This window comes from Enhydra lutris, unplaced genomic scaffold (genome assembly GCF_002288905.1).
Source record: "Enhydra lutris kenyoni isolate GAN:26980312 unplaced genomic scaffold, ASM228890v2 scaffoldscaffold71, whole genome shotgun sequence".
NCBI lineage: Eukaryota > Metazoa > Chordata > Mammalia > Carnivora > Mustelidae > Enhydra > Enhydra lutris.
Genome location: NW_019154155.1, coordinates 828910 through 856447, shown reverse-complemented (window position 1 = coordinate 856447; position 27538 = coordinate 828910). Strand labels below are relative to the sequence as shown.

General features: G+C 36.9%; 1 protein-coding gene across 3 annotated transcripts in view; it reads left to right on the top strand.

Moving 5' to 3' along the window:
• Window positions 1–21292, top strand: part of LOC111159923 (cyclin dependent kinase 8) — a 114242-nt gene extending 92950 nt beyond the window's left edge. The window contains exons 5-13 of one of the 3 annotated variants that reach the window (XM_022522608.1): window positions 1062–1119; window positions 3311–3442; window positions 10411–10554; window positions 12957–13026; window positions 13804–13876; window positions 16581–16678; window positions 17391–17469; window positions 17592–17747; window positions 20739–21292. In XM_022522608.1, the coding sequence (XP_022378316.1) occupies window positions 1062–1119; window positions 3311–3442; window positions 10411–10554; window positions 12957–13026; window positions 13804–13876; window positions 16581–16678; window positions 17391–17469; window positions 17592–17747; window positions 20739–20864 (936 nt within the window). In that variant the 3' untranslated portion in view covers window positions 20865–21292. Of the gene's footprint in view, window positions 1–1061; window positions 1120–3310; window positions 3443–10410; window positions 10555–12956; window positions 13027–13803; window positions 13877–16580; window positions 16679–17390; window positions 17482–17588; window positions 17748–20738 lie in introns of all 3 variants that reach the window. The other 2 variants (XM_022522607.1, XM_022522606.1) reach the window with 2 other exon arrangements.
• Window positions 21293–27538: the final 6246 nt, after the last annotated feature.

The window sequence follows — 27538 nt, the reverse complement described above, 5'->3', positions numbered from 1 at the left end:
TTTTCTTTTGGCTAGGGATAAAAAATGTTTTTGATCTGTAGTAGCTGAGAGAATAATATACTGTAAGTTATATTTTGTCAGTAAGAGCATGGGGGCTATTAGTAGATGTGGTTAGGGAAGCTTGTGAACTAGTTAGCCCTGTAAACAGCCTTCATTAAAATCCTTAATTTTAAGGTTGTTTGATCTGTATTTGAAGGGTATTCTAATCTAGTTTCACTGTTATTTAGCAGACTGGCAAAATTAAACACCAAGTAGACAGCCTAGTAGGATAAGAAAGTTTGGGGGTTGCTCTCCCCAACCCTTTCCTCTCTGTTCATCCAACCCCCTTATCTTCCTTCTTCCTCTCTTCCTTCTTGCTGATGAGGGCATAAGTCTCACATGTCAATATTGTACATACCACTGTAGCAGATTGTAGATGATAGTTAATCCTGTATATTTTTAGAGACTTTAACACTAGAATTTTACTTCTATAAAATCTCACTTTAAGTTTTAGATTCTCTTTATTTAAACATAAAAATCTCACAACTGTTCATGTCATAAAAAATTCCTCTTCACTAACTCATTTAGAAAATACTTTAATAAACGGATTCTCTAAAATTTATTTGTTAAAGCATAGATGCACACTTTGGCATTTCAAAAAAAAAGAAAAAAGATATCCGGTGGCTCCTTCCTTTGCTATTTAGAATTAAGTCATCTTTGAAGACACATTTCCCTTAAAGTTGCAAGACATTTTTTACAATTGAAAGAGTTGGAAGGAACCTCAACATTGTAACTTCCCGTCAGATGCTCCACAGTAATGAACAAAGACTCGGCTAAATAAGCCAAGAATAGCTTTATTAGCTCTGCCTGGAGAAAAGCACTGTCATATTTGGGCCTTCCTAATGTTTGCACATTGCTTTGCATATATACACATAATGTTTCTTTGGTGACTTCCTGTGTTTGATTTTAATTTTTGAGTAAATGAGATTTTGTAAAGGTGGATATGTTATATTGGCATAATGTCTATTTAAAAGAAACCACTACTGTCTACTGAAAAAAAAAACACTATTTTGTTTCCACAGAAACCTGCTAATATTTTAGTTATGGGTGAAGGTCCTGAGCGAGGAAGAGTAAAAATTGGTATGTTTTATTTTTGATAAGTCACAGTGTAGCACTCTTTTAAAACTTTTGCAGACAGCAATATCACTTCTAACTTTTGCTGTAATGATATGCTATATTCATGTAGTTCCTTCTGATCAAAGCCATTTCTAAAGAGTTTACATTAAAAGTGAAAAATGTTTCACATTCTTGAAAGGTGTCAGACAATCTTTAGAGTTGAAATGTTCTAATTATAAATTAAGCCAGGGAAGTTTCTTAGAAACCTTTGCTTTCGTTAAAAATAGCCTATGGAGGTGAGTGGCTTCTTTCCATGTTAGAAGCCAGCCTCACCTTTAGTCACAAAGGCATAAAGCAAACTAGTAATTAACAGCATCAGTTCTGTTCACCTGAGCCAGTTGAGATCAGAACATATGCCTCTGTTGACCTTTCAACATTAGGAATTACAAACTAGGAAAACTGCGGAGGCTGGAGAGGTACAGAACCTTAAGTTCTAGAAGGCCTCTGCCTAAAGGGAAAAGAAAGTAACAAGCATTCTGTACCTTGGCATGTTTTCCAATAGCTCTGTTTTCTTATATATCAGAGCAAAATTTTACCCAGTTCTGGTCTGGTACCTATAAGGATAAAACTGAATTTTTAAATTCTGTTTTTTTTTTTTTTTTTCATTGTCATTTCTAAGTTGTCTTTGTCACATTTATTTAGTTTGTTTTGTGTGTGGGTAGAAGAAGTGTTGTAACTAAATTATGTTAATTTAAAGGCAACAGGGTTGTGGGAGTATATAAAAAAAGAGTACTTTCTGATTGCAACATTTAATATAAATTCAAATTATCAGCTAATTTGTACCATTTAACAAAGAAAAACCTAGATGTTCCTAACCCCTCTTCCCCATCCTCCCCTATAAATTCCCCAGATCTCACTTTCCACTTTTAATTAGACCCTCAGAATACTCTTTTATCATGCAAACCTCACAAGGTTTTTTAGTATCACAAACGTTTGATGTACCTCGGAGTACTCCTAGGCATTGACTCCCTTTGACAGCCAGACCCTGTCAGTACTTAACTCTATAGGGTCACCAAATGCCTTGTGAGTCCTGACTTGTGTTTTAAAAAGCCCAATTTGGTTGTATCAAGTTCTTCAAATATAAGTTCAAAGTGTGCAAAATAAGACCCAGCCAAACAGTAGTTACAGACATATTTTTTTACTAAGATTTGGAGAAATTTTATATAACAAAATAATCTAGTTTGGAATTATATGTAATGCATATGATGTGAGCAGGTTTGGGGGATACTAAAGGCTTAAAGCATTCACATTTAAGAAGAAATATTAGTTCTTCTATAAGCCAGTATTTAGTAATCTGAGTCATGGTTTTAATTCTTTACCAAATTTCTGTGTTGGTTTTTTTTAACCTCCGTAATTAAGAAGGTTAGATGAGAGCCTCCTTCATTAAAAATGTATATTAGGAGAGCAAAACCAAACAAATGGTGGATGAATCTTGAAATTTTTGATAGGTGGTATGAATAGGTGATCATTCAATGTGTATTTGATAAAAGCTATGTGTAATGACACTAGATAGATACTAAAAGAGATGAAAAAAGACAGTTTTTGCCTTTAGGATTACAGTTTAATAGGGTAAACAGTCATGCCTGAATAACTACACAACATATTAAACTGTGTCAAATGCCACAGCTCCAGTTCTGAGGTAGGAGTTTATGACATTTGTCAAATCATTTAATTTCTTCTTTTGAAAATTTTTTCTTTTTTCCTCCTGAAAAAGGAGGTGATTGAACTATATGACCTTTTAGAAGGTCTTTTCCAGCTTGAAAAAATTACTATGATTCTTTCAGTTAATAAAATTCAACCTAAATAAATGGGGGGAGATAGTGGTATTAACATACTGTATAGTCATGATTATCCCAGTGACCAGGCTTATTGATGCAAATAATGGAAAGCCTTACTATAACTCAACTAGTTTCTCAGTGCTTATAACCAATACAAAGAATGGACATGAAGTTTAACAACCCTGTCCCCAGTGGTAGCGTGACAGGCAGAAAGAAATCTGCCCGGAGTATAGGGTCACCCTTGACCTCTGCAGCAAGCATATCTATAACCCAGGTGAAGAATTCCGCACATTTTCCCTATCTTAGCAGTGGTAAAATTAATCAGTTAAATTTGTAAAAATATATTGACTTAACATTATTATTATCTTTATTTACAGCTGATATGGGCTTTGCCCGATTATTTAATTCACCTTTGAAGCCTTTAGCAGATTTGGATCCAGTAGTTGTAACATTCTGGTACCGAGCCCCAGAATTACTTCTTGGAGCGAGACATTATACCAAAGCTATTGGTGAGTATAACTAATTAAAATTCCATGGCATTTTAAAAGTGGCTTTGTTATTGTAAAATATACATATTTCTGTGTATTAAATAATACAGAAAACTATAAAAATAAGAACAAAAAGTGTCCTAAAATTCCACTACTTAGAAACACCATTATGAGCATTAGTAATGTATTATTCTAAACATCTCTCTCTTATAGATATTTTAAAACTTCTTAAATATATGGGATCATACTGTGCATTCTAAGTAAAAATATATTTTAAATTTTACTTGAGAAGAGAAATAAGCACAGTAAAATTTCTAAACCATTAAACTTCAGACAAATGTTTTTTTCACCAGAAGAAATACTTCTAAAAGATCCCCTTGGAGTTAAGGAGAAAAATTATGGAAAAAATAGTTTAGGATATCTTAATTCACTTTTCAGTTTTTGATTATGTTCATTACCTCCGTACTATTAAGAATTGGGAAATTAGTGCTCTTTTACTTCTTCAACCTCCCAATTTATAAGCTGTGTTAGAAATATTGTTGTCGTTATTATTATTACTACTTTGTTGATGTTTACAACATTTATTTTCTATTTACAAACCATAATTCCCACAGTTTATACTCAGATTATATATTGTAACAGATTCAGTGCTAAACTACCACAGTCCTTTTTCCACACCTTTCCCATTACTGACATCTTTATTGTGCCTTATTTTATTTCATTGAATTTTTTCGTGTTCTTTTCTTATGTGCTTTTCTTTTCTTTTTCCCGTTGTTATATGTCTTTACTGTTTACCTAACTTGCTGTGTTCTCCAGAATAGCATTAAGCCTGCTTTTGTTTTTCTTGGTTGATTCCATCCACAAGTCTTCTATGCTATGCTGTATTCTGGACTGATTTTCATCCTGGCTTTTCTTTTCTTTTCTTTTCTTTTTTTTTTTTTTTTAATTCCTCTGAGTTGGACGTATTTCCTTCTGTGCTTTATTATTTTGCAGTAGCATATTCTCAGCTTGCTTTGGAAAGGTGTCTTGGAGGTAAATTTTCTTGTTCTTGTATTTCTGAAAGATGTCTGTGTCTAACTATATCATGCAGTTTGGCCAGGTTTAAAATTCTAAGTACAAAATAACTTTCCTTCAGTATTTGATGATGCTCTTCCATTGGCTTATAGCATCAGTGTTGCTAATGAAGATTCATGCCAGTCTTGTACTCATTCCTTGGTGGCTTACCTGAAAACAAATTTTTTCTTTCTGAAAACAAATAGGATTTCTTATCCTTCTGTTTCACAGTAATGTGCTGACCACTTGGTAGGCACATTCAGTCTGAAATTCGTATTGCACAGCCCATGTCTGTGGAAAACTCTTAAACTAGTCTTTGATTTCTTCCTCTCTGTTTTCTGTGCCTGTCTTTCCTAAACTGAGTGTGGGCATATGTTGGACTACTTACTGGACTACTTGATATCACTTTTCCTATGTTTTTCTGCCTTTGTCTTTTTTTCTCTAAGAACCCCTTCTTATTCTCTATTAGTTTTTTGTATTATTTTATGGGGGAAAAAAAGCATCTCAGCTATCTGTGAGGATGGTGATAACAGTGCTTTTTAATTGTTTGTAATTTGCTGTTTTCCTGAAATAATTAGGTGTTTTCTTTATAGGCTCTCTTTTTATTTATATGTCTCGGTTTCTCCCTTCCATGTGGCAAGTGTTCGTCCACTATTTGTTGACCCTCGATTATCTCTTCATATTTAAGAATCAGCTTACAGAAAAGTGCTTGGGAACTTTGTGGACATAGATCATAGGGCTCGTTGAGTGGCAGATTTCAGAGTGATCTAGCAGAGAACTACCGTTAAGAGGGGGATCCCCAAGTGCTAGCATGCACAAGCCTTTGTCCTGAGGCCATTCAGATTCTTTAAGGGAAGAGTCTTCCAACTTTAGGTCCTAGTTTTGTACCTGGTAGCTTCAGGGCAGTGGAGGAGAGCAGGAGAAGGAGAATCAACTATTCAAAACACAGACGTTAGGAAGAAAAAATAATACAGACTTTGTAGCTAGTCCTCTAAGGACAGAATCTTCCAGAATTGTACAGGACAATTCTGCTTCACACTCAGCAATAATATTGTGGCCTGGGGCCTTCTCTGAGCTGTTCCATCTGCCTTCCGTCTTCCCGAAGTAAAGTGTTCTTATGTATCTCTGCCTAGATCAGGTCTTCATATGGCCAGTCTCTCTCTCTCTCTCTCTCTCTTTTTTTTTATTCAGTTCTTAGTCAAAACACTACTTCTTCAGAGAGAACCTCAATGATCACGCAGTCTAAAGTAGTCATTCAGCCTTCCCCAACCCACTTCCATCTTACTGTCTTGTTAGCATTGTATAGTATCTAAAATCCACTAAAATAGATAGACCTTGCCTAGCTGGTCACCCTAGTAGGCACTGTATGCAGTGAGAACTCAGTACTCTTTGTTGAATGAGTGAATGAATGAATGAATCAGTCAGTCTTATCCCCAGTGATCTCCTCCTGTTCTTTTTATTACTGTGGATTACTATTAACCTTTCTTACTTTGCTGCCATTTCAGTGTATACTCAAGAAGGGAAAGAAGAAATGCTTGTGATCATTCCCCCATATTAATCCTTAACCCAACATGTCTTTCTTCAGAAAATCTTTATGTTCACTAATGTTCATAACTGCTTTGAGATCATATTTCATTTTATAAAAAAGTAAAGGCAGATAAAGTTAAGTCAGTTAGATAGAAGACTTCTCTATACTATCTTTGCAACTTTTCTTTAAGTCTAAAATTACTCCAAAATAAAATGCTTATTTTTTAAAAAATCAATTAGAAGGAAAAGTAAAAATTACTGAAGCTATGTTATTACCTACACATACATTTGGTTATCTTTTTTATAAGTATATTCTGAGTGCTTAGAATATAAACTAATATGATGCATAACTATTTTTTCCACCTAGGAAATGAATATTCAAAAGCATTGTTATTTTTGATAAGACATATTAACAGACTACACAGATAAGGTAGTGATTGCCTGGGACGCCTGGGTGGCTCAGTTAGTTAAGCCTCTGCCTTTGGCTCAGGTCATGATCCTAGGGTCCAGGGATCGAGCCCCACATCAGGCTCCCTGTTCAGTGGGGAGTCTGCTTCTCCCTCTGCCTGCTACTTCCCTTGCTTATGCTCTCTCTCTCTTTCTCCCTGACAAACAACTAAAATATTAAAAAAAAAAAAAAGATTGCCTAATCTTAGCTGTTATCCACTGAAAACTTTGAATTGATTTAAATTAAGTAAAAAGTATGCCATCACAGAAGCTAGAGACTCTGACTCTATTATCTTTTTCTCAAGAAACTTATATTTTGTTGTGAACATTGCACTTTGTATAACCTGTTATTCACTAGGACAAGCTGCAGTCGGCAGTTTTGATGCAGGACTATTTATCACAAAGCTAAACTACTAGCAGTTAGGTAGATTCCCTTGTTCAAATGGCTTTATAGTTTGCAAAAGAGAAGGCCTTTCTTCCTATTTTTCCTCTCTTCCTCCTTCTCATCATCCAAATTTATTGGATAACTATTAGCTAAACTTTGAAAACTTAAGAGAAACCAAAATGTATGCAAATTAATCCGACTTATAGCCTTAGCGTTGTCACTCAGGGTGGGATGTGTGTGTGTGCTTGCTCACGTTCGCACACATGCTCACCCCCATGTAAAACATTTAGTTCTTCAGCCTCATTGTTTGAAAGTGAGAATTTAGACTGAATCATCTCTTAGGTCCTCTTCAACTCCAAAAGTTCTGTGACCCTGGATAAAACAGTCGCTTCTGAGACAGGAAGAATATAGAGGGAACAAACTGGGGTGCAGATGACTGAAACCAAGTCAGGCCAGACCCTCTGCGGTGGTGATCCCTGCCCTATGAACACCTCACTTGGCCAAGAGCAATCTTTAAAACACTTTTCCTTTATGAAGACATTGGCTCAAAAATGTTGAATATGGGTATCTTTCCAATTACTTCTTTTTCTGAGAGAGAGAAAGTATATGTAAACCATTTTTAATATAAATTTTAAAGAATAGAATAAAGGAATAAAAATGAAAACCTCTTCCATGATTCCAGTCTTTCCCACACAATCCCATTCTACCTGTTACTTATGTAAGTAGCCTGAGGGTCCATTAAAGTACAAATTCCCCACACCACAGTGAAAGCTACTTACCAAGAACTTGCCTAGCATTTTTACTTCCCTGTCAGATGGTTGTAGTTTGAGCAGCTAATAGAAGAACTTTTGTAGTTCAGTGCACAGATTACTTATTCACTAGTTCATTTTAAGGGCATCATTTAGAAGGGCAAAATCTGCTAGTGCAGTTTGGTGGATTATGTTAAACTGAAGGCTACTAAGAAGCAGCCAAAGAGCACCGGGAAAAAATGTTCCCATCCTCTATTCCAAACAGACTTTAGTGCTGCAGTCTTTTATTCACTTGTACAAAACTACAAGCTGAATCATTAAGCCAAAGAGAGTAAATAATAGGTCAGTAAACATTGTACTCCCAATGACAAAGTTTAATTCAGTTTTGAGTATTTGGGGGTTTTGTTTGGTTGACTTCATGGAGAAACCTGAAAAGGGAGTTTCAGTCTTTAATTAATCATCACTGAAGCAGTCTTAAAGTTTTACTAAAGTGTGGACTTTTAAACTCAGATGTTTGTTCTCAAATAACTGAATGCCCACTAATTACGTGGCATTCTATTAAGTGAGAAATAAGATAGGGAGAATGAGAATTTACTCTTTTATTAAGGTAGAAACTTGCTGTTAATACATCTATTGATTAATACATTATTTAACAAGCTCCCCCCCAATTTGGGTCCAATTAGTCTGCTAATTGCTATCTACTTTGTCTAGTTAGCTCAATAGCTGCACAAAGCATCGCAGAGTTTGAGAAGTAGATGAGATTTATATGTTTTTACTTTGGAAAGTGCTAGAAGGAAGTAAAGTAGGCAGGTAGGTGACCAGGAAAGGACTTTTCCATGAACTTGGCACATTCTGGGGGGGGGGGGGGGGGGGCAGTTAAGATAGTTAGGAGAGACTTATGTACATAGATTTAGAAATTTTTCTAAAATAATAACCTGTTTAGCTAACTTCATGATTAATGTCTGGATCAGGATTTTGAAGAAAGGAAGGATGGTGATGAGATTGCCAAAAGGTAAGAGAGAATAGAAAAGATAAAGAGAAGAAGGTTATAAGGGTAAGAGTAAACAAAGTCGAATAAACTATTTCTTCCTACTTTCTGACCTTATATTTTAGAAGCAGTTCGTCACTTTAAGGATATAGCTACACTACTTACTTACCTCTCATCTTCCTTACATGTTAGTTTTCTTTAGTATTTTTCATAGCTAACCAGAATGAGTTGTTATGGTGTCTTCTGGATGCTATGAGTAGAGTTTTAAACATGCAAATTAACCCATTGGCCCTTTTTGTGATGCTCCTTAGCTTGCATATCTTTTCCTTTGATTAAGATGATCATAAGTCAAGTTATCACATGGGGTACATACATCAAAAGAATAATCACAAAATAATTTCTCCATTTACTTTCTGATACTAAAAACAAAATAGCTTGGCTAGTATGTCTTCATACTTTTCTATATGCTGGTATTGGCTAACTTGGTTCTCATGATGTGGGAGAAAACGGATATGTGAACCGTGTCCTTTTTAAAAATCACTTGCTTGTAGTTATGGTGTATAATCTTAATAAATAGATGATTAACTTGTTATTCTGAAATCTATAAATGTGATAATTTTACCTTAATTATCTATATTCTAATTTTAGATTTTAGGAATTCTGAGTTATTTTATAAATTAAGATCTGCTTCACATTTTCTATTTATGTGACAATTATTAACATACCTGAACAATTGGCTTTAATAAAATAGTGGTTTTTATTTTTCCCTCTATAGTTGTTTATATTTACCACAGGTATTGGTTAGATCAATCAGAAACGACTGATTGAGTGTCTGCTGTGTTCACACCATTGTACTTAGCATAGAGAAGTTAACTTTGCTGGTTTAGGGCTTTGTTAAAGTAGGAACTGAATAATTTCAGTTTTAAATTCTGAAGTGGCATGTAGATCTTTCCTCTATTAATAACAGTTCTATTGAGTAAAAGTTTAATATAAATGAAAGTTAGCTTATATCTTAAAGTGAATGAGAAGAATTTGTTGTACTCGAGGAATCCATTTTGCCTGGCTTTTATGAGTAATTCTAGTGAATTTATACCTATCGTAAAGGTAGTATTTTGCTCCCTATTTTCTTATCCTTATTAAATTGCAAAATCTGACTCCACTGTAGCATAAAGAAATACTTTGAACAAAAAACTGTTCAAGTAGAAATGCAGTTTCATTAGAATATTTGAGATCAGGCATTATCTTTCTCCTGCTGTAATCACACCTTGCTAACTCGTGCTAGCATGAAAGGATAATTATTAGACTTTACAAATTAGCAAATACATAGACTAGATAAAGAAAAAATATTTTTACCTCAAAAAATTATGCTGATTGTTTTTGGCAAGTATGCCCAATTTCAAAAGCTATTTGGGTTTTCTGTTTTTGTTTTATTTTCTGTTTGATTTTGTTTGTTTGTGGCTCCTGTGCTCCATATGCAGCTTTGTATGTATTTCACAGATAAGGTAATGTTTGATCCATTTAAAAATTGCCAAAATTTTAGCTTACTTGATTTGAACTTGGAATGAAGCCCCTGGGTGGAATGAAGGTATAATAGGGAATGAAAAAATTGGAATGTGTCGGGTGGGAGTATATATTTACAAGCAATATTCCATGATATTTTTAATGATAATTGCTTTAGGAATTAATATGACTTATTAGGAAAAGAAAAGATAGAAAAAACAGTCCCCACCAAGATAAAAATGCATTTTCTTTTGGAAAGAACCACTTTATTTTCCTCCTTTCTTTTTCTTTTTTCCTTTCCTTTTTTTTTCTTTTCTTTTTTTTTCTTTTTGTTTTAAAGATATTTGGGCTATAGGGTGTATATTTGCAGAACTACTAACGTCAGAACCAATATTTCACTGTCGACAAGAGGACATCAAAACTAGTAATCCTTATCACCATGACCAGCTGGACAGAATATTCAATGTAATGGGATTTCCTGCAGGTACACATTATGTTTTTGTTTTTGTTTTTAAATCACTGTTGTTTGAACTTAGATATCTTCATTGGAAAGGTGTATATCTTTAGCCGATGAAAGCTGCTCTTACTCAATTCTTTATATTTATGGGTTGCATTAATCAAAGATCCTTAGAAATAGCAAAATTTATAGAGTTCACAAATTAGCATAAAGATATTTGTGGGTTTTCTGAATTTGAGGAGTATATTTTTGTTTCATTTTATTCTTTTGTTTTGTTTTGTTGTTTAATATTCAAAATGATAAAATATTTGCAATATCTGTATTAAAAGGTACCTTTAGTTCTTACAAATAAAATTCAGTAGTATGTATTTTTGTCTGGCAGCACATATGCCATTACTTGGTATTTAAATACAAATTTTGAACATTATTTATATTTAGGGCACTATACAGAATCACATTATATTAAATAATAGAATTTTTTACCCTATAACCCTCGTCAGTGAGAACATTCTTTTAAGTGTTCTGTTAGAACAGCAACTGTGCCTACGCTGATTGGTAGCAGGGAGACAGTTGTTGAGGTGTCTCATCTCAGGCGCCAGACCCCTTAGTTTTTCAGCGACATCCCCATCCCTTGTTACGCCATGGCGTGGTAGTTCCTCAGTATCTAAAAACTCTGCCCAGAGGTCTAGAATAATGACATTTTGCTTTAAAAACCTACATAATATTGGCTAGTCAGGTATTTATTAGAAATTATTTCTTACTAGGAATTTCTATCAGGTCAGGGTAGCTCAAGACTAATACAGAAATATCTGGGAGTTCTAATTTCACATTTCCTTGTAAGAGTGTTAACACAGATACTTTCTGCAGAATTGGTCAATGGGTCTGTGAATACTGCCTTTTTGTGATGAGAAGTTTATTTATTCACTAAATATTTGAATACTTGCCATGTGCCAGGCCTTGTGTTATGCATAAAATAATGTTGATATAACTGGCATGATTCTTGCTTACTTGGAATTTGTATTGTACTACTTGAAGTAGAATGTTTAAATAATAGCTATGGTTTGAGTAGATGGAGAAGAATGGCCTTTTCTTCCCACTTCTGAATGTGTCCACCATTTCTAAGGCCTGAGAGAAAGGAATGTGGTTTACAAGGCATTGGAAGAGGGGGGTGGCCTCTGCAAGAGATGATTCTTAATGTATAGTTCAACAGTTAGGGGAAGCTCAGATTATAAGATAGTTGAAAAGCAGGCAGTAGGGTTTAGATTTAATGCACAAAAGAATGAGAATCCATGATAAGTTCTTGAGAACTAGGGACATGGTTTATGTTATATTTTAGAAAGATTAGTATGGTTGTGGTAGGTAAAAATCAATTAGAGAGAGGTAACTGAAGACAGGAAAGCCAGCTGTTTGCCTATATAGCAGTACTCCAGGTGGAAAGTGTTAAAAAGGATGGAGAATAAAGGACAAATACAGAATTTTTTATATGTAATTGAAGGAAAAGTAAAAGATTATCCCAGGATGTCTAGCTTGAGAAATTAACAAAATAGAGAAGTTAGAGCAAGGAAATAATTGAGAAAATCCCATATGTATTTAGTTGACTTTACAGTGTGGTGTCTTTAGAGGCAAGTTGCACATCTCCGTGGAAGGAGATTGAAGGCAGATGTCTAAAGGTCATTGAAAAGCTAACGGTGCGGTGAAGCTACCTGCTGTAGTACTACAGCTGATGGTCTTTCAGGACAAGTCCGTTGATGGAGATGAAGAAAACTAGCCATCTAGTAGCACATGTTGTTGAGGCAACTCTAAGGCCAGCAAGCCAACTGGAACATTTTCTTCCTCATATAAGTAAGCTGGGGTTGTTAATGTTACTGAAACTTGCCAAGCCACCAGCAGACTTATTTGCATACTAGTTATGTCCTACCCTGTTCTGTTCCAGACAGTTGTCGCTGCTTACATCAATCGCTGCTGGAAAACAGTGTATTTAATAAAGTGAACGTAAGGAGGTCCATGTTTAAAAAAATGCATCTTACAGCTACAGAGTGGGGAGATTTGTCATTGAAGAGACTGGTTGCTGATGTAACCAAGACATTGGGTAGAACGGGGGGAAAAGTGGTCCTACAAACAGAAATAGAAATATTTATTAATAACTTATTCCTCTCTCCTTATAGAAATTGAGGTAAATTATAGTAAATTACATAGAAAGTAAGCCCTAAAAAGATAAACTTATAGAGATCTAATGCTATACAAGGGATGAGAATTGTATTTATAGGTCAAGATAAGATATTTACTGTAGCTAGTCATTTATTTGAGGTCTGTGCTTTCATGGAGGGTCAAAGTATATAAGACATGTGATGAAAATTGAGGTAACTTTTATTGAAATTCTTGAGAATAGGAACCTAGACAACATAAAATTTTATCAATATATTTCACAGATAAAGATTGGGAAGATATAAAAAAGATGCCTGAACATTCAACATTAATGAAAGATTTCAGAAGAAATACGTAAGTTGGAAAGAAAATAGACCTTTGTTGATTTCTGCTTTTCCAGAATCCTCTATCAAAGATTGAATACTCAATGGAATACTAAACATAAGCTTATTCTAATAAATACTTTTACTTCTTTACTTAATAAATATTTTATCTTTTAAGATATTTAAGTCATATAAAGAAGGTAAACAGCTAGTTTTAGCAGCTGATTTGGATATGAGAAAAAAACTCCATATTACTCTCTGGAAGCAAGCATCAGTGGAAAGGATCACAGCTGAAGCAGACAGAGACTGAAATAAGCAACCTTGCTAGCCATCACTTGCCCACCCACCTGTATTATATAGTCATTTTAATCAAGTTTTCATAGAGAAGAAGGAATATTTCATTTATTTATAATGTAAGATCGGAGCATTGGGAGAGGACAGTTTAAAGGCCTGTAACAAGTTTTTTAAAAAATTTTAAATATGTTTTAAACCTACTAGTAAGGCTGAATTAAATATTTGACCCATATGTTATTTAAGAGAATTGTTGAGATAACAGTCTTATAAAAAATGCTATTCGGTATATATTATTTATGAAATTATCTTGTGTTTTCTCAGTGGTATCCATTCATAAGTGACTAGTGTGAATATTGAATAAAATATGAAATTGAGCTAATGCTATGCCAATTATGCCATTTTCAATAAATACTCTTTATCGGCTGTGATTAAAATGATTGTTTGGAAAAACTTCAGCCAATGTAAAATTAACCTCAAAATCTCATATAGATATTTCATAGTATTTCTCTTTCAGGTATACCAACTGCAGCCTTATCAAGTATATGGAAAAACATAAAGTTAAACCAGATAGTAAAGCATTCCACTTGGTAAGCTTTAGAGAACAATAATAAAAATTTTTCCCTGGTTAGCTAACCAGAGGTGTTTTGGGGTCAGTTTAAACGGTTATTTAACACTCTTAGAGTACTTTAATGATAAATCCAGACATCTTGTTGCTGCGTATTAGTAAAGGCATGAAAACTTGTTTTTCCAAACCCATAACATGGTTTAACAGACTAATGTATGGTTACACTAGGTTTTTTAAAGATAGTGCTTGTACCAAGTCTGTCAAGAACATTTTTAAAATTACATTTATTGGTTTTCATCGATTTTTTTTTAAATTTCAACAATTTGAGAGAAGAATCTAAAAGAAAACCATCCCAGTACTCAGAAGTAGCTTTTACAAATTATTTTGTATTTCAACTTTTTGAAAGATTATTTTTAAAAATTTTTAACTCCCAAGATACTCTTACAAACTTGGGTATTAGAAGTCCTTCGGTGATGGTGTGTATTACTTGCTTTTTCTGGAAGAATATGAGAGATGCAGAATTTATTACTGTATAATGGAAAAATAGTTTATTTTAGAATCTAAATGAATCCATGCACTATTGTAATTTATGACATTATAGTCAACTTTGCCACCTTAAATTTGTTTACAATAAAATTTCCATTTTTACATCATAACAATTAAAAATGATTCTGGGGGTTTTTTAAAGTTATATAACATACAAAGGGGAAATTTCAGGGAGTAGGTTGTATTGTATTTGGCTTAAAATTCTTTTCATCCTTTATTCTCAATATTTTTAAATGAGTTCATTAAGTGGGAATTTTCTTTGTCTTAAAAGTATTGTATTTTCCTTGTTATAATAGCAGGCCACTTGCAAACATTTCGTCTATTTTGGTTGTTTCTTCTCTGTCTTCTGCTTCTGCTTCTACACCTTCTGTTTATTTTTATTTCATGTCATATATCATATATTTCATATCTTACCAGCAACTTTAAAAGCAAGGCCTAACCTATCTTATTGCCACACAATATATTATTATCCAAATAATGGTTTCTTATAATGTACTTATAACAGGACCCAAACAGGAAGGTAAGTTAGAGCCTTCAAAGTTACGCAGTTATTTATTCTAATAAAATAATAATAGTGGTAGGCCCAGAGTCACAATTCAGGGGACTTGCTCTTACTTACCCCCAACTTGCTGCTATTTGGTGTAGTCTGCAGTGACTCTCACAACCATCACCACTGAAATCCTAGAGATATATTTCCCTTGCAGCTTAGTTGCTTGTTTTTACCACGGTGACCTATCTTGTGTGGGCCCATCTGAAAGCTCTAACGTAACTCCATTAAAACTGTTGAGCATTTTAAATGGCAAACCCATGCTTTTCCTTTCACCTCTAAAATTAAAGTTGTGCTTCCACTGAAATATCAGATCATCATAATTAAATTTAAATCTTCCCATCCCAGCGTTTCCTCTGTATTTTTAAATATTTTATGTCTGTCCTCTGATTGTGTCATCTCCCATCAAGTCTCAATGCATCTGTTGGTTTTCAAGTGTGATCCTGGTCCTTAGCAGTAGAATCCCCAGGGAACTTGGTAGAAAGGCCGCTCTTCAGACTCCTGCACAGATATCCCAGTCAGAGCTCTGGGAGTGAGGCCTAGCACTCTGCTTTGAGAGGTGCTCCCGGGGTACTTCTGATGTACCCTGAGGTCTGAAAACCACGACATTAGATCAAAGAGGATAAGCTGAGAGACCACTATTTAGATAAGCTCTTAAATCACCTACTAAAATCAAATGTTCTAAAATAAATAAAAATAAATCAAATATTCTAGTTCATAAAGTCTTAAGTGAACTATGTTTTAATGAAAAAATACTGAATTTCCACATTAGCGTGACATTTCTATAGGTAACAAAATAATTAAAATAATACTAATAATGGCAGCTAACACATAGTGCTTTCTTTGTGTTGGGTACCACTAGAATTGCTTTCCATGTATTTCCTCATTTAATTTTGAAAGCAAACCTATGGTAGTAGGCGCTATTTCTAATCTCCGTTTGACAAATGAGGTTACAGAGAGATTAGGCAACTTGTCCGAAGTCATTCACCTAATAAATGTCAGGTGAAGTCTTGAACCCAAGCAGTACCTTCAAGTCTCCATTCATAATCCCTCTGTACTAAACAAGTTCTGTATCAAGCATCGTATTTATTTAGACTAGGATAGCACTGGCCCGGAAAACTTTCTCTGATGATCTGCACTGTCTAGTAGGGAGCACATTAGCCACCTGTGGCTCTTGAGCTCTGCAGTTGTACCTGATATGAATGAGAAATTGATTTTTTAAGCTTAATTTGGTTTTAGTTAATTAGGTTTTAAATCTAAATAGCCACATGTGACTAGTGTATTATTTGTGCTATAATAATTTTCCCCTTAATAGAAAAGGAATAGAAAATACAAGATTTTAGTCCTGTTTTAAATTGTACAAAGCACTTTGCATAATGTAGATAGTTAGAGTAAGAAGTAAGTTTAGTAGCCTCTTATAGGAGAACCAAGTAAGATCCTGATTATTAGAACAACTAAATGTGAATTACTACATCAAATGTAATAGTTAAGTTTTTCCTTTTGTTAATTTGGGGGAATAAATTCCCTTCAGATTGTGCTGTTTTCATCAAAAAGCATATATGTCCCACATATGCCCAAGGATATAAAACTATGAGAAGTAACACAGTAATGTTTTTATGATTTATGGTTTCAGCTTCAGAAGTTACTTACCATGGACCCAATAAAGCGAATTACCTCAGAACAGGCTATGCAGGATCCCTATTTCTTAGAAGATCCACTTCCTACATCAGAGTAAGTGATCAATGTATTAACTCACCACCATGGTAGAATTTTTTGGAGCACGATTGTTTGAGTTGTCATCTCCCAAGTTGCCACTCCTCCTACCTGGGGACCCAGGGAAATCCCAATGATAAGCAAAAACTCAGTTCTGATGACTGAGGTATCATTTCAGGCTTTTAGAGGTAAGAGGCACTCCTGTTCCTGTGTTCCTTGATGAAACATGGCCAGCTTGGGCTTCAGAGGGGCTCCAGGTACACAGTGGCGGGTTGATTATGTGTGCTGTGGCTCACTCAGACTCACGGAGATTGTCCGCTGCTTGCAATTACAGTTTTATGTTCCAGTAGCAAATTCTGTTCCCAAATAAATTTGTTTCCTGTGTCATCTTTTATATGTAGAAGGGAGAGTTAAAAAAAAATTGTGTTCAAATAGTGACATTTCCGCTGGAGTCTATATTTGGGTTGTAATACTAAATGAGTGAGGCCGGAATAAAAGAAAGTTGAGTCATATTTGATGATTATTGATTATTTTTATACAATGAAATCCCTCCCATGGCCTGCTGTAATGTCACTGATTAGAAGAAAAGATTCATCTTGTCACAGTTGCACAGTTGAAAGGTACTTATTTTACAAATATGGAAACAAAATCTGTCTTGAAAGAATAAAATGAAGAATCTGAAATATTGATTGGCATACCAGAAATCATTTTTCTTTTTTCTCCTGAGCAGTGTTTTTGCCGGTTGTCAAATCCCTTACCCAAAACGAGAATTTTTAACAGAAGAAGAACCTGATGACAAAGGAGACAAAGTAAGTATTAAAGTACGTTTGGCTGCTTCTTGTTTTATTCAATGCTACGGTAACATTTTCTTGTTTGTATTTGGTTCTCCTTCTGAGTTGAACTTTATTTTTCTGTTTAACCAATTGAGAAGAACCAGCAGCAGCAGCAGGGCAATAACCATACTAATGGAACTGGTCACCCAGGGAATCAAGACAGCAGTCATACACAGGGACCCCCGTTGAAAAAAGTGAGAGTTGTTCCTCCTACCACTACCTCAGGTGGACTAATCATGACCTCAGACTATCAGGTATTTCCAGTTTATTTTGTACTTACTTGACATATCAGTATTTGTATATGGGTTTCTGACCTTTGGAAAATGCAGTATAACTAAGAAAATGCTGACCTTTATGTACCTGGGGAAATATGTTGACGTGAGTGTTACTGACATGGAAAAGTACTGACTATGGTACAGAACAGGGTACTTACTGACTTTTGAATTAGACAGACCTGGAATGATCAAACTTAAGTTATGCCATTTATTAACTGTGTGACCTTGGACAAATAATATAACATTTCCTGGCTTTAGTTTTTCATCTGTAAATGAGCCTGGCCAAGCCTTATTTATAGTTGTAATAGGAGTAGATGTAATAAATCCTAGCCCCTGATTTGTGGTAGGAGTTTAATCAAGGCTGTGTATAGTATACCAGGAATGATTAAGAACACAGGCTTTCAGGGGTTCCTGGGTGGTTCAGTCAGTTCAGTGTCTGCCTTTGGCTCAGGTCACGATCCCGGGGTCCTGGGATAAAGCCCCAAGTTGGGCTCCCTACTCAACAGAGAGTCTGCTTCTCCCTCTCCCTCTGTAGCACCCCCCAACCCCCACCCCAGCCTGTGGCCTCTCTTGCTTGCTCTCTCTTAAGTAAATAAATAATATCTTAAAAAAAAAAAAAACAAAAAAAACACAGGCTTTCAGATCCCAGCCGCTGGCTTTGGGTAACCTTAAGTAAGTAATTCAGATGTTCTGTTTCCTTATTTGCAGAAGTGGTTGATGGCAAGTGTGAGGTGGAGCTAAGGATTAAATGAGAGGACATATGCTAAGGCACAGTGGCTAGCCTGCTGTAGTGCTTAACAGAGGTTACTGCTTTTTTGTCTGCTTTTATTACCATTACCATCATTAAAATTCTTAGTAGCATTCATAGTACACAGTAAGCACTTTTTTTTGTTTTTAAAGATTTTATTTATTTATTTGACAGAGAGAGATTTCGCAAGTAGGCGGAGAGGCAGGCAGAGAGAGAGAGAGGAGGAAGCAGGCTCCCTGCCTAGCAGAGAGCCCGATGCCCCGATGCGGGGCTCAATCCCAGGACTCTGGGATCATGACCTGAGCTGAAGGCAGAGGCTTTAACCCACTGAGCCACCCAGGCGCCCCCACAGTAAGCACTTCTTTAAGTGGTGGTGGTGGTGCTAGTGATGACTGTAATAATAAGAGCTTGTTGGGTGCTTACTATGCCAGCTTTTATACCAAGCATGAAACCTACATATTTCCTTTGATCATTGTGGTAACCCTGTGAGGTAAGAGTGATCATTGTCATTCCAGAGATGCTCAGAGAGGTGAGGTAACTTCCACGTGTTCACCTGCCAAGCTGGGGGTAGACCCAGGACACAGGCTTAGATCTGACAACCAAGGCTGCTCCGTTGCCTGCTTGTGGATCCCCTCACGTGGCATTGTCAGTTTCTTTGCAGGAAGACCGCTTGGAAAATCATTTACCACCTCCCTGCTTATTCTAATATTGCCAGCTCACCTGGGTCTCAGTGTGGGGAGGAAACTGGAAACTGGACCAAGTAAAGTTATTTACCTACTGAAAGAGAAAAGGAGATCTTACTAAACTAATAAGGTTCCCAGAGCCTGCTATGACCCTTCAGAAATGAGATCTTAACTCTTTGCTTTGGTTAAGGAAAGGTCCAGTCTACCAAACCATAGAAATTCTTGTCTGCCTGGGCAGTAAGTAACTCTTTTCCGGGAAACTAAACAACGAAATCAAGGACAGACATCTCTGGGGGCTATTGTTTGTTCCAGCATCTTTTTGTCCCTCTCCGGGTGGGAAGAGTGCATCCCTCTTGGCTCAAGAATGTGTTTGCTTGCTAAGGTGATGGCATCCTTGCAATGAAGCAGGGCAGTGCTCAGACCTTTGCTATTGAAACCAAGAAAACTGCTGTACTTCCTTGTTTCTTGACGTCATCATCTGATGGGTGGTTTTTGTAGTGACTGTCATTTCATGTGTCTACTCTTTTAAAAATGTTATCTTGCGGGGCGCCTGGGTGGCTCAGTGGGTTAAAGCCTCTGCCTTCGGCTCGGGTCATGATCTCAGGGTCCTGGGATCGAGCCCCGCATCGGGCTCTCTGCTCCGCAGGGAGCCTGCTTCCTCCCCTCTCTCTCTGCCTGCCTCTATGCCTACTTGTGATATCTCTCTCTCTCTCTCTCTCTCTAAAAAAAAAAAAAAAAAATGTTATCTTGCTAGAGTTGGTAGAATTTAGAATTATATGATTTATTGAATATGCTTTGAAAGAAGGAGGTAGTAAATTATGGTTAATCAGTTATTATGTTTGTCTTGGGAGCTAATAATAAGAGAGAGAGGTGCAGGAAGGGAATAGCAATATAACAGATCAAAATCACAGGACTCTCAACTCTATCTCTGTTCTTTCCCTTTGTGCAGTTTTTAGAATTGAGAATAACATTGTTCTTACGTTTCTATAATTATAAGCTTAATTTTGTATATAACTTGTTGCAGAAAATAAGATTCATTAAAGGGAATAAAAATATTTAAATGCCTAAGAAAATGACTCTGCAGTACCTTTTCTTGTCCTGTTCATTTTTATTCTTTAGTCACACATGTGCTGGGAGGCTTCTTCTGTTGAAGAAACCAGCATGTAAATTAGCTTTGAATGTCTTCGTGTATATATCATTAAGTTCACGTATAAACATCTCAAGCAAATTAATTATTACTTATCAGGTGGTTACAAAACAGCTTAAAAAGGGGATTACTGCTATAGAAAAACAATGAACTGCACAGCAGAGTCATGAGACTCAGCTTAGTATTATTTCCTGGCAATACTTCGGACCTTAGCTGACATTAAAAGATTGGGGGTTTTTGTCATTTTCATTCTAAAGCTAGTACATGGCACAAGACTTTTAAATTCTTACTGCGTCTAAATAAATGACCTTGCAAACCTAAGCCTTGCCAGCTTGGGATAGAGCCAACTCTTAGAAACACCTGACTCTGCTTCCTCGCTCGTTCTTTTGCAGCGTTCCAATCCACATGCTGCCTATCCCAACCCCGGACCAAGCACATCACAGCCACAGAGCAGCATGGGATACTCAGCTACCTCCCAGCAGCCTCCACAGTACTCACATCAGACACACCGGTACTGAGCTGCACTGGAATGTTGTCGATGCACTGTTGCTAGCGCTGCAGGACTGACGGTGCAGCTCTCTGCGGGAACCTGGTATGGGCCATGGGAATGTACTGTACACCCACATCCTCAAACTGTCCGGTAGCCAAGTTCCACCACTTTTCACAGACCGGGGTAGTGGCTTCCAAGTTGTACCTGTTTTGGAGTTAGACTTGAAAGAAAGTGCTAGCACAGTTTGTGTTGTGGATTTGCTACTTCCATAGTTTACTTGACATGGTTCAGACTGACCAATGCATTTTTTTCAGTGACAGTCTGTAGCAGTTGAAGCTGTGAAATGTGCTAGGGGCGAGCATTTGTCGTTGTATGTGGTGAATTCTTTCAGTGTAACAACATTATCTGACCAATAGTACACACACACACACACACACACACACACACACACACACACACAAAAGTTTAACTGGTACTTGAAACATACAGTATATGTTAACTCAACAAAATAACAAAGACTCAAAGTGAGATTATTTTGGTACACCTTTCATTTTAGTGTCTTATCAGTGGGTTGATTCATTTTCTACATTAATCAGTGTTTTTCGACCAAGGCTATTGCTTGGGTTTTTTTGAAAGTACAAAAGCCACATAGTTTTTCCAGAAAGGTTTCAAAACTCCCAAAGATTAATTTCCAACTTATAAGTTTGTTTTTATTTTCAATCTATGACTTGACTGGTATTAAAGCTGCTATTTGATAGTAATTAAATATGTTGTCATTGATATAAACCTGTTTGGTTCGGCAAACAAACTGAAATGATTGTCATAGACAGTGTTTTATTTTTCCTGTTGGTGTTGCTGATTAGTGAGCATGCTTTAAGATGAAAAAAGCATGAATGATAACTTCCTCTGAAAGGTGCGGCATCCCATTCAGATATTTTGTCCTGATTTTAAAGCTGGTTGGTGTAGTGCTATTAAAATTTTGTTCAGTTAATTTTCCTTTTTAAAACTTGTTCGCACGTTGTTTAGGGTGCCCTTACTTCAGCAAAGGAGAAGGAGTAGGAGAGCCTTAGAATTTTTGAGGAAAAAAAAACCTATAACATACAATGTACTGTATCAAACTATTTTACATGAATGACACAAGTATTCTGAATTTTAAAAAAAATTGAACATTGTTAAAAACAAGGTGTTATGTAATAAATTTATTTTTCATAAATCAAAATATGAAGTCGGCTCTATTTTTATATACACATAGGTGTTTTAAAGTACTCCTTAACAAGTGGCCTCTAACTAAATCTCTTCAGTTGTTTTCCTTAGTAATGTCTATATATTCTGCCTCCAGAGTGGAGTGGAGTAATGACTTATGATTTAGATATGGATTCTTTGCTGTGTTGCACTTAGCACTATAATAGAAGATGTCAACTAGACTACCTTTCTAATTGAAAGAATTATGATGAGCCTTCCATTTCTAGAATAAAGTCTAATTCAGTATGCTGGGAACAATTTGTTTTAGCCCAAATAATTATTTTTCCTCCCTCCTTCAGCACAAAACAGAGCAGATTTAAAAAGCTAACATAGTTTTTTTCTTAAAAAGTCAGCTCATTCCTATAAAAAAATTCTAAAACATTTGAAGAACTGAGGAATTCCAATCCCGATAGCCCTATTGGCAGTAAGAACAATTCAGGAGCCAAATCTGCATTTCCGCGTTCTCCCCCCCTCCCCCAGCTCCTCCACACGGTATAAGGATCTGATCCTAGAGCTCTGTCCTCAGCACCTTCAGGAGCTCCCCTCTGGCCACGGACTGAGTGGGTCTTACCTAACTATGTCTTCTTGTTTCCCGCCACTTGGATTGTCTTCTGTTTTGCCTCCCTGCCTTTGATACAGTGGCTTCCAGCCTTCATGGGCATGCAGATCATCTGCAATTTGTTTTCTCTGGATCTAGTCCCAGAGGACAGTTTGGGGGAGTGGGGAGGGACATGGAATCTTCATTTTTAACAAGCTCCTCAGTTGGTTCTGATGTAGGAGTCTGAGGAATACACGGGGAGAACACCTCCAAGCTGGTCTGAAGGTTGAGCAAACAGCAACATTTCAGTCAGTGGCTTGGAGAGAGGGCTGCCCTGTTGACAACCCACTTTCTCCTGCATAAATTTCAGAAAGCAAAACCCATTACCGCAAGTTCCACTGTAAATGTTGGAAACTCCTGGGGCTCAGTTCTCTGATTTTTAAATTTATCAGCCTCCTTTCTTGGCGTGCTCTGTCCAGTCTTGAGTTCAACATGTTGAGGACTATCAAATTTATATTTCCAGACTATTTCATATATAGTTCCTGATTCATATATTTAATTGCATCTGTGACACATAGACAAATAACATACCCAGACCAACCACCATCCTCCAGTGCATTCCTTGGCCTTTTTCTCTACATTGCACCCATCACCTATTTTTGACCATTTTCTGTCTCTTCCCTATAGAATGGAAGCTCCGTGGAAGGATCCCTGTTCCATCTCAGCCTCTCCTCTTTCCATTTGCTCCCAGGTGGTCTCACCCAGGCTCAGGACTTGTGTAGGCTGATGGTTGCCAGATTTCCCATCCTGACCTACCTGCTGTATCTGACTCATTATTGAAGATGGGCTCTAGACTGAAGACATCCAAAGAGGACTCCTGGCTCTGCCACCCCCCCTGCTCCTTTTACAGACTTAACCGTCCCAGTGACTCAGTGACTAGGAACCCCCTCCCTCCCAGTCATCCAAGCCACACAGAAACCTTGGCACCATCCCCTCTCACACACACCAAATCCATTCTACATACAAATCTTGGGTGCTTTCCCTTTCTATCCCCAATCGAACTGCCCTCACCACCTTTACTGTCACCCTGTGCCAAACCACAGCTATCCATCTCTTCCCTGGACTCTTTTTTTTTTTTTTTTTAAAGATTTTGTTTATTTATTTGACAGAGAGAGACACAGCGAGAGAAGGAACACAAGCAGAGAGAGAGGGAGAAGCAGGCTTCCCGCCAAGCAGGGAACCCAATTCAGGGCTCAATCCCAGGTCCCCGGGATCACGACTCAGGCCAAAGGCAGACATTTAATGACTGAGCCACCCAGGTGCCCCTCTTCCCTGAACTCTTACACAAGCTTCCTGCCTGTTTCCGCCCTAAACTCCCTCAGCGCCCCCGCACCCACCCCACCCCACCCCCACGCAGAGCAGTCTAAGTGACGATTTTAACACAGCTCATGGCCCTCCCCTGCTCTCATCCCTCCAGTGCTTCTGGCTCAGTGAAAGCCAGGCAAGTCCCTGCACATGGTGGCCTCCTATTTCTTATGACTGTCTTCTGTGCTGTCCTTTACTGTTCCTCGAGCCTGTCAAGCACGTCTTGTCTCACGGCTCTTAGGCTCTATTCTGTCTGCATCTGCCCCCTGCTCTCCCCCACCAGTTCTGGGCTCCCTCCCTCACTTCTTCAGGCCTCTTTAGGTCTTATCTTAGGGAGGCTTATCCTTTCCATTCTGAAATAGCAGCCTGCTCTCTACTTTCCCATTCCCTATCTCCTTCACCCAACTTCATCTTCCCCGCCCAGCACTGACCCCACTAATTTATACTTGTTTATTGTTTCTCCCCACCCTACCAGAAGATAAACTCCACAAAGGCAGCCTTTTTTCACTGAGATGTCACTGACACGTAACATGGTGTTCGTTTGGGGGGTGAGAGGTGTTGATTGGATATACTCCAGTATTGCAACGTGATCTCCTCCACAGTTAGCTGGCACCTCTAGGCAGGCTTTTTATGTACTACAATAATCCCAGCAACTGCAAGAGCGTCTGGCACACAATAGTCTTATAAATATTTACTGAGTGAATGAACGAGTGCATAAGTGACTTTGTATTTGGATGTCAAATAGCATCTCAAACGCAGCATATCTAAAAGAGAACTTTTCATTTTCTCTCCCTAGCTACCATCTATCTTCTGAACTGGTGCCTGGCTCCTGCTCATGCTTCCCCCCACACCTTTCTGTAGCCTGCCTTCCACATAGCAGTGATCCTTTCCCCTCAGAACAGTGCTTACTACTTGGCATTTTTATACATATATGTTTTTTTATTTGTTTATTGTCTGTCTCCCCTGTGGAGGTGAAGACTTTGTTATCCTTTTAAAGATAAACTAGAATGGTCATTGTACATGCTCTTAATCCTTCAGTGGCTTCCCATCATACTTAGAATCAAGTCAGTTTCTCAACATTGTCTAAATACTCTGGTTTGTTGGGTTCCTCTCCGTTCTCATTTACTCTCTCCCTCCCCATCGATGACGCTACTCCAATTACTTTAGACTCCTTTGTTTTCCTTGCTGTGCCTTGGCATTACACCCCCATGTTGTTGAAATGGCAAGATTTCATTCTTTTTTATGGCTGAGTAATATTCCTGTGTGTGTGTGTATCACATCTTTATCCATTCATCTATCCATGGGCACGTGGGCTGCTTCCATAGTTTGGCTGTTGTAAATAATGCTGCAGTAAAAGTGTATGTGTCTTTTCAAATTAGTGTTCTCATATTCTTCGGGTAAATACCCAGTAGTGGAATTGCTGAATCATATGGTAATTGTATTTTTAACTTTTTGAGGAATCTCCATACTGTTTTCCTCAGTGGCTGCGCCAATTTGCATTCCCACCAACAGTGCAGGAGGGTTTCTTTCCCTCCACATCCTTGCCAACACTTGTTTCTTGTATTTTTGATTCAGCCATTCTGACAGGTGTAAGGCGATATCCCATTGTGGTTTTGTTTTGCATTTCCGTGATGATGAGTGATGTTGAATACCTTTTCATATGTCTTTTGGCCATCTGGATGTCTTCTTTGGAAACATGTCTGTTCATCTCTTCAGCCCATTTTTTAATTGGGTTATTTGTTTTGGGGGTATTGAGTTGTAGTTATTCTTTATATATTTTGGACACTAGCCCTTTTTTGGATATGTCATTTGCAAGTATATTTTTCCCATTCTGTAGGTCGCCCTTAGTTTTGCTGATTGTTTCCTTCTTATTTTGACGTAGTCCCAATTGTTCATTTATGTTTTTGTATTCCTTGCATCTGGAGACATATCTAGAAAAATGTTGCTATAGCTGATGTCAGAGAAATTGCTGCCTGTGTTCTCTTCTAGGACTTTTATGGTTTCAGGTCTCTCATTTAGGTCTTTAATCCATTTTTGAGTTTATTTTTTGTATATAGAATAAGAAATTGCTCCAGTTTCATTCTTTTCCATGTGGCTGTCCAGTTTTCAACATCATTTATTAAAGAGACTGCCTTTTCTCATTGCATATTCTTTTTTTTTTAAGATTTTATTTATTTATTTGACAGAGATCACAAGTAGGCAGAGAGGCAGTCAGAGAGAGAAGGAAGCAGGCTCCCTGCTGAGCAGAGAGCCCGATGTGGGGCTCGATCCCAGGACCCTGGGATCATGACCTGAGCTGAAGGCAGAGGCTTTAACCCACTGAGCCACCCAGGCGCCCCTCTCATTGCATATTCTTGCCTCCTTTGTCAAAGATTGACCATATAAGCATGGGTCTATTTCTGGGGTCTCTATTCTGATCCATTGAACTATGTGTCTGTTTTTAGTGCTAGTACCGTAGTGTCTTGATTAGTGTAGTTTTGTAGTAAATCTTGAAATCTGGGATTGTGATGCCTCCAGCTTTGTTCTTCTTTTTCAAGACTGCTTTGGCTATTTGGGTTCTTTTGTGGTTCCGTACAAACTTTAGGATTATTCTAGTTCTGTGAAAAATACTCTTGGTGTTTTAAAAGGCTTGCATTAAATCTGTAGATTGCTTTGGCTAGTGTGCACATTTTAACTATAGTGGTTCTTTCAGTCCATGAGGGAGTATTGTTCCATATGTTTGTGTCTTCAGTTTCTTTTATCGGTGTTTTACAGTTTTTGGAATACAGGTCTTTCACCTCATTGGTTAAGTTTAGTCCTAGGTATTTTATTCTTTTTGATATAAATGAAAATGGAATTGTTTTCTTAATTTCTCTCCCTGCTACTTCATTATTACTGTATAGAAATGCAGTGGATTTTGTATGCTAGCTACAACCTTACTGAATTCATTTATCAGTTCTAGTAGTTTTTTGATAGAGTTTTAAGGTTTTTTTTTTAATACATATTGTATCATGTCACCTGCAAACAATGAAAGTTTACTTCTTCCTTACCAATTTGAATGTCTTTTATTTCTTTTTGTCTGATTGCTGTGGCTAGGTGGAATACAAGTGGTGAGAGTAGACTTCCTTGTCTTGTGGGATCATAGGGGAAAAGGTCTCCATTTAGTATGATTTTAACTGTGGGTTTTTCATACATGGACTTTATTCTGTTGAGGTATGTTCCCACTAAACCTACTCTGTTGAGGGTTTTTACCATGAATGGGTGTTATACTTTGTCAGATGCTTTTTCTCCATCTGTTAAAATGATCATTCAGTTTTTATCCTTTCTCTCATTAATGTAATGTATCACACTGATTGACTTGTAAGTATTGAAGCACTCACTCATACCAGGAATAAATCCCACTTGATTGTGGTGAATGATTTTTTTAAATGTATTATTGGATTCAATTTCCTAATATTTTGGAATAGTTTGAGAAAAATAGGTATTAATTCTTCTTTAAATGTTTTGTAGAATTCACCTGTGAAACCATCTTGGTTCCGCATTTTTTTTCTTGAGTTTTTTAACTACTGATTCAGTTT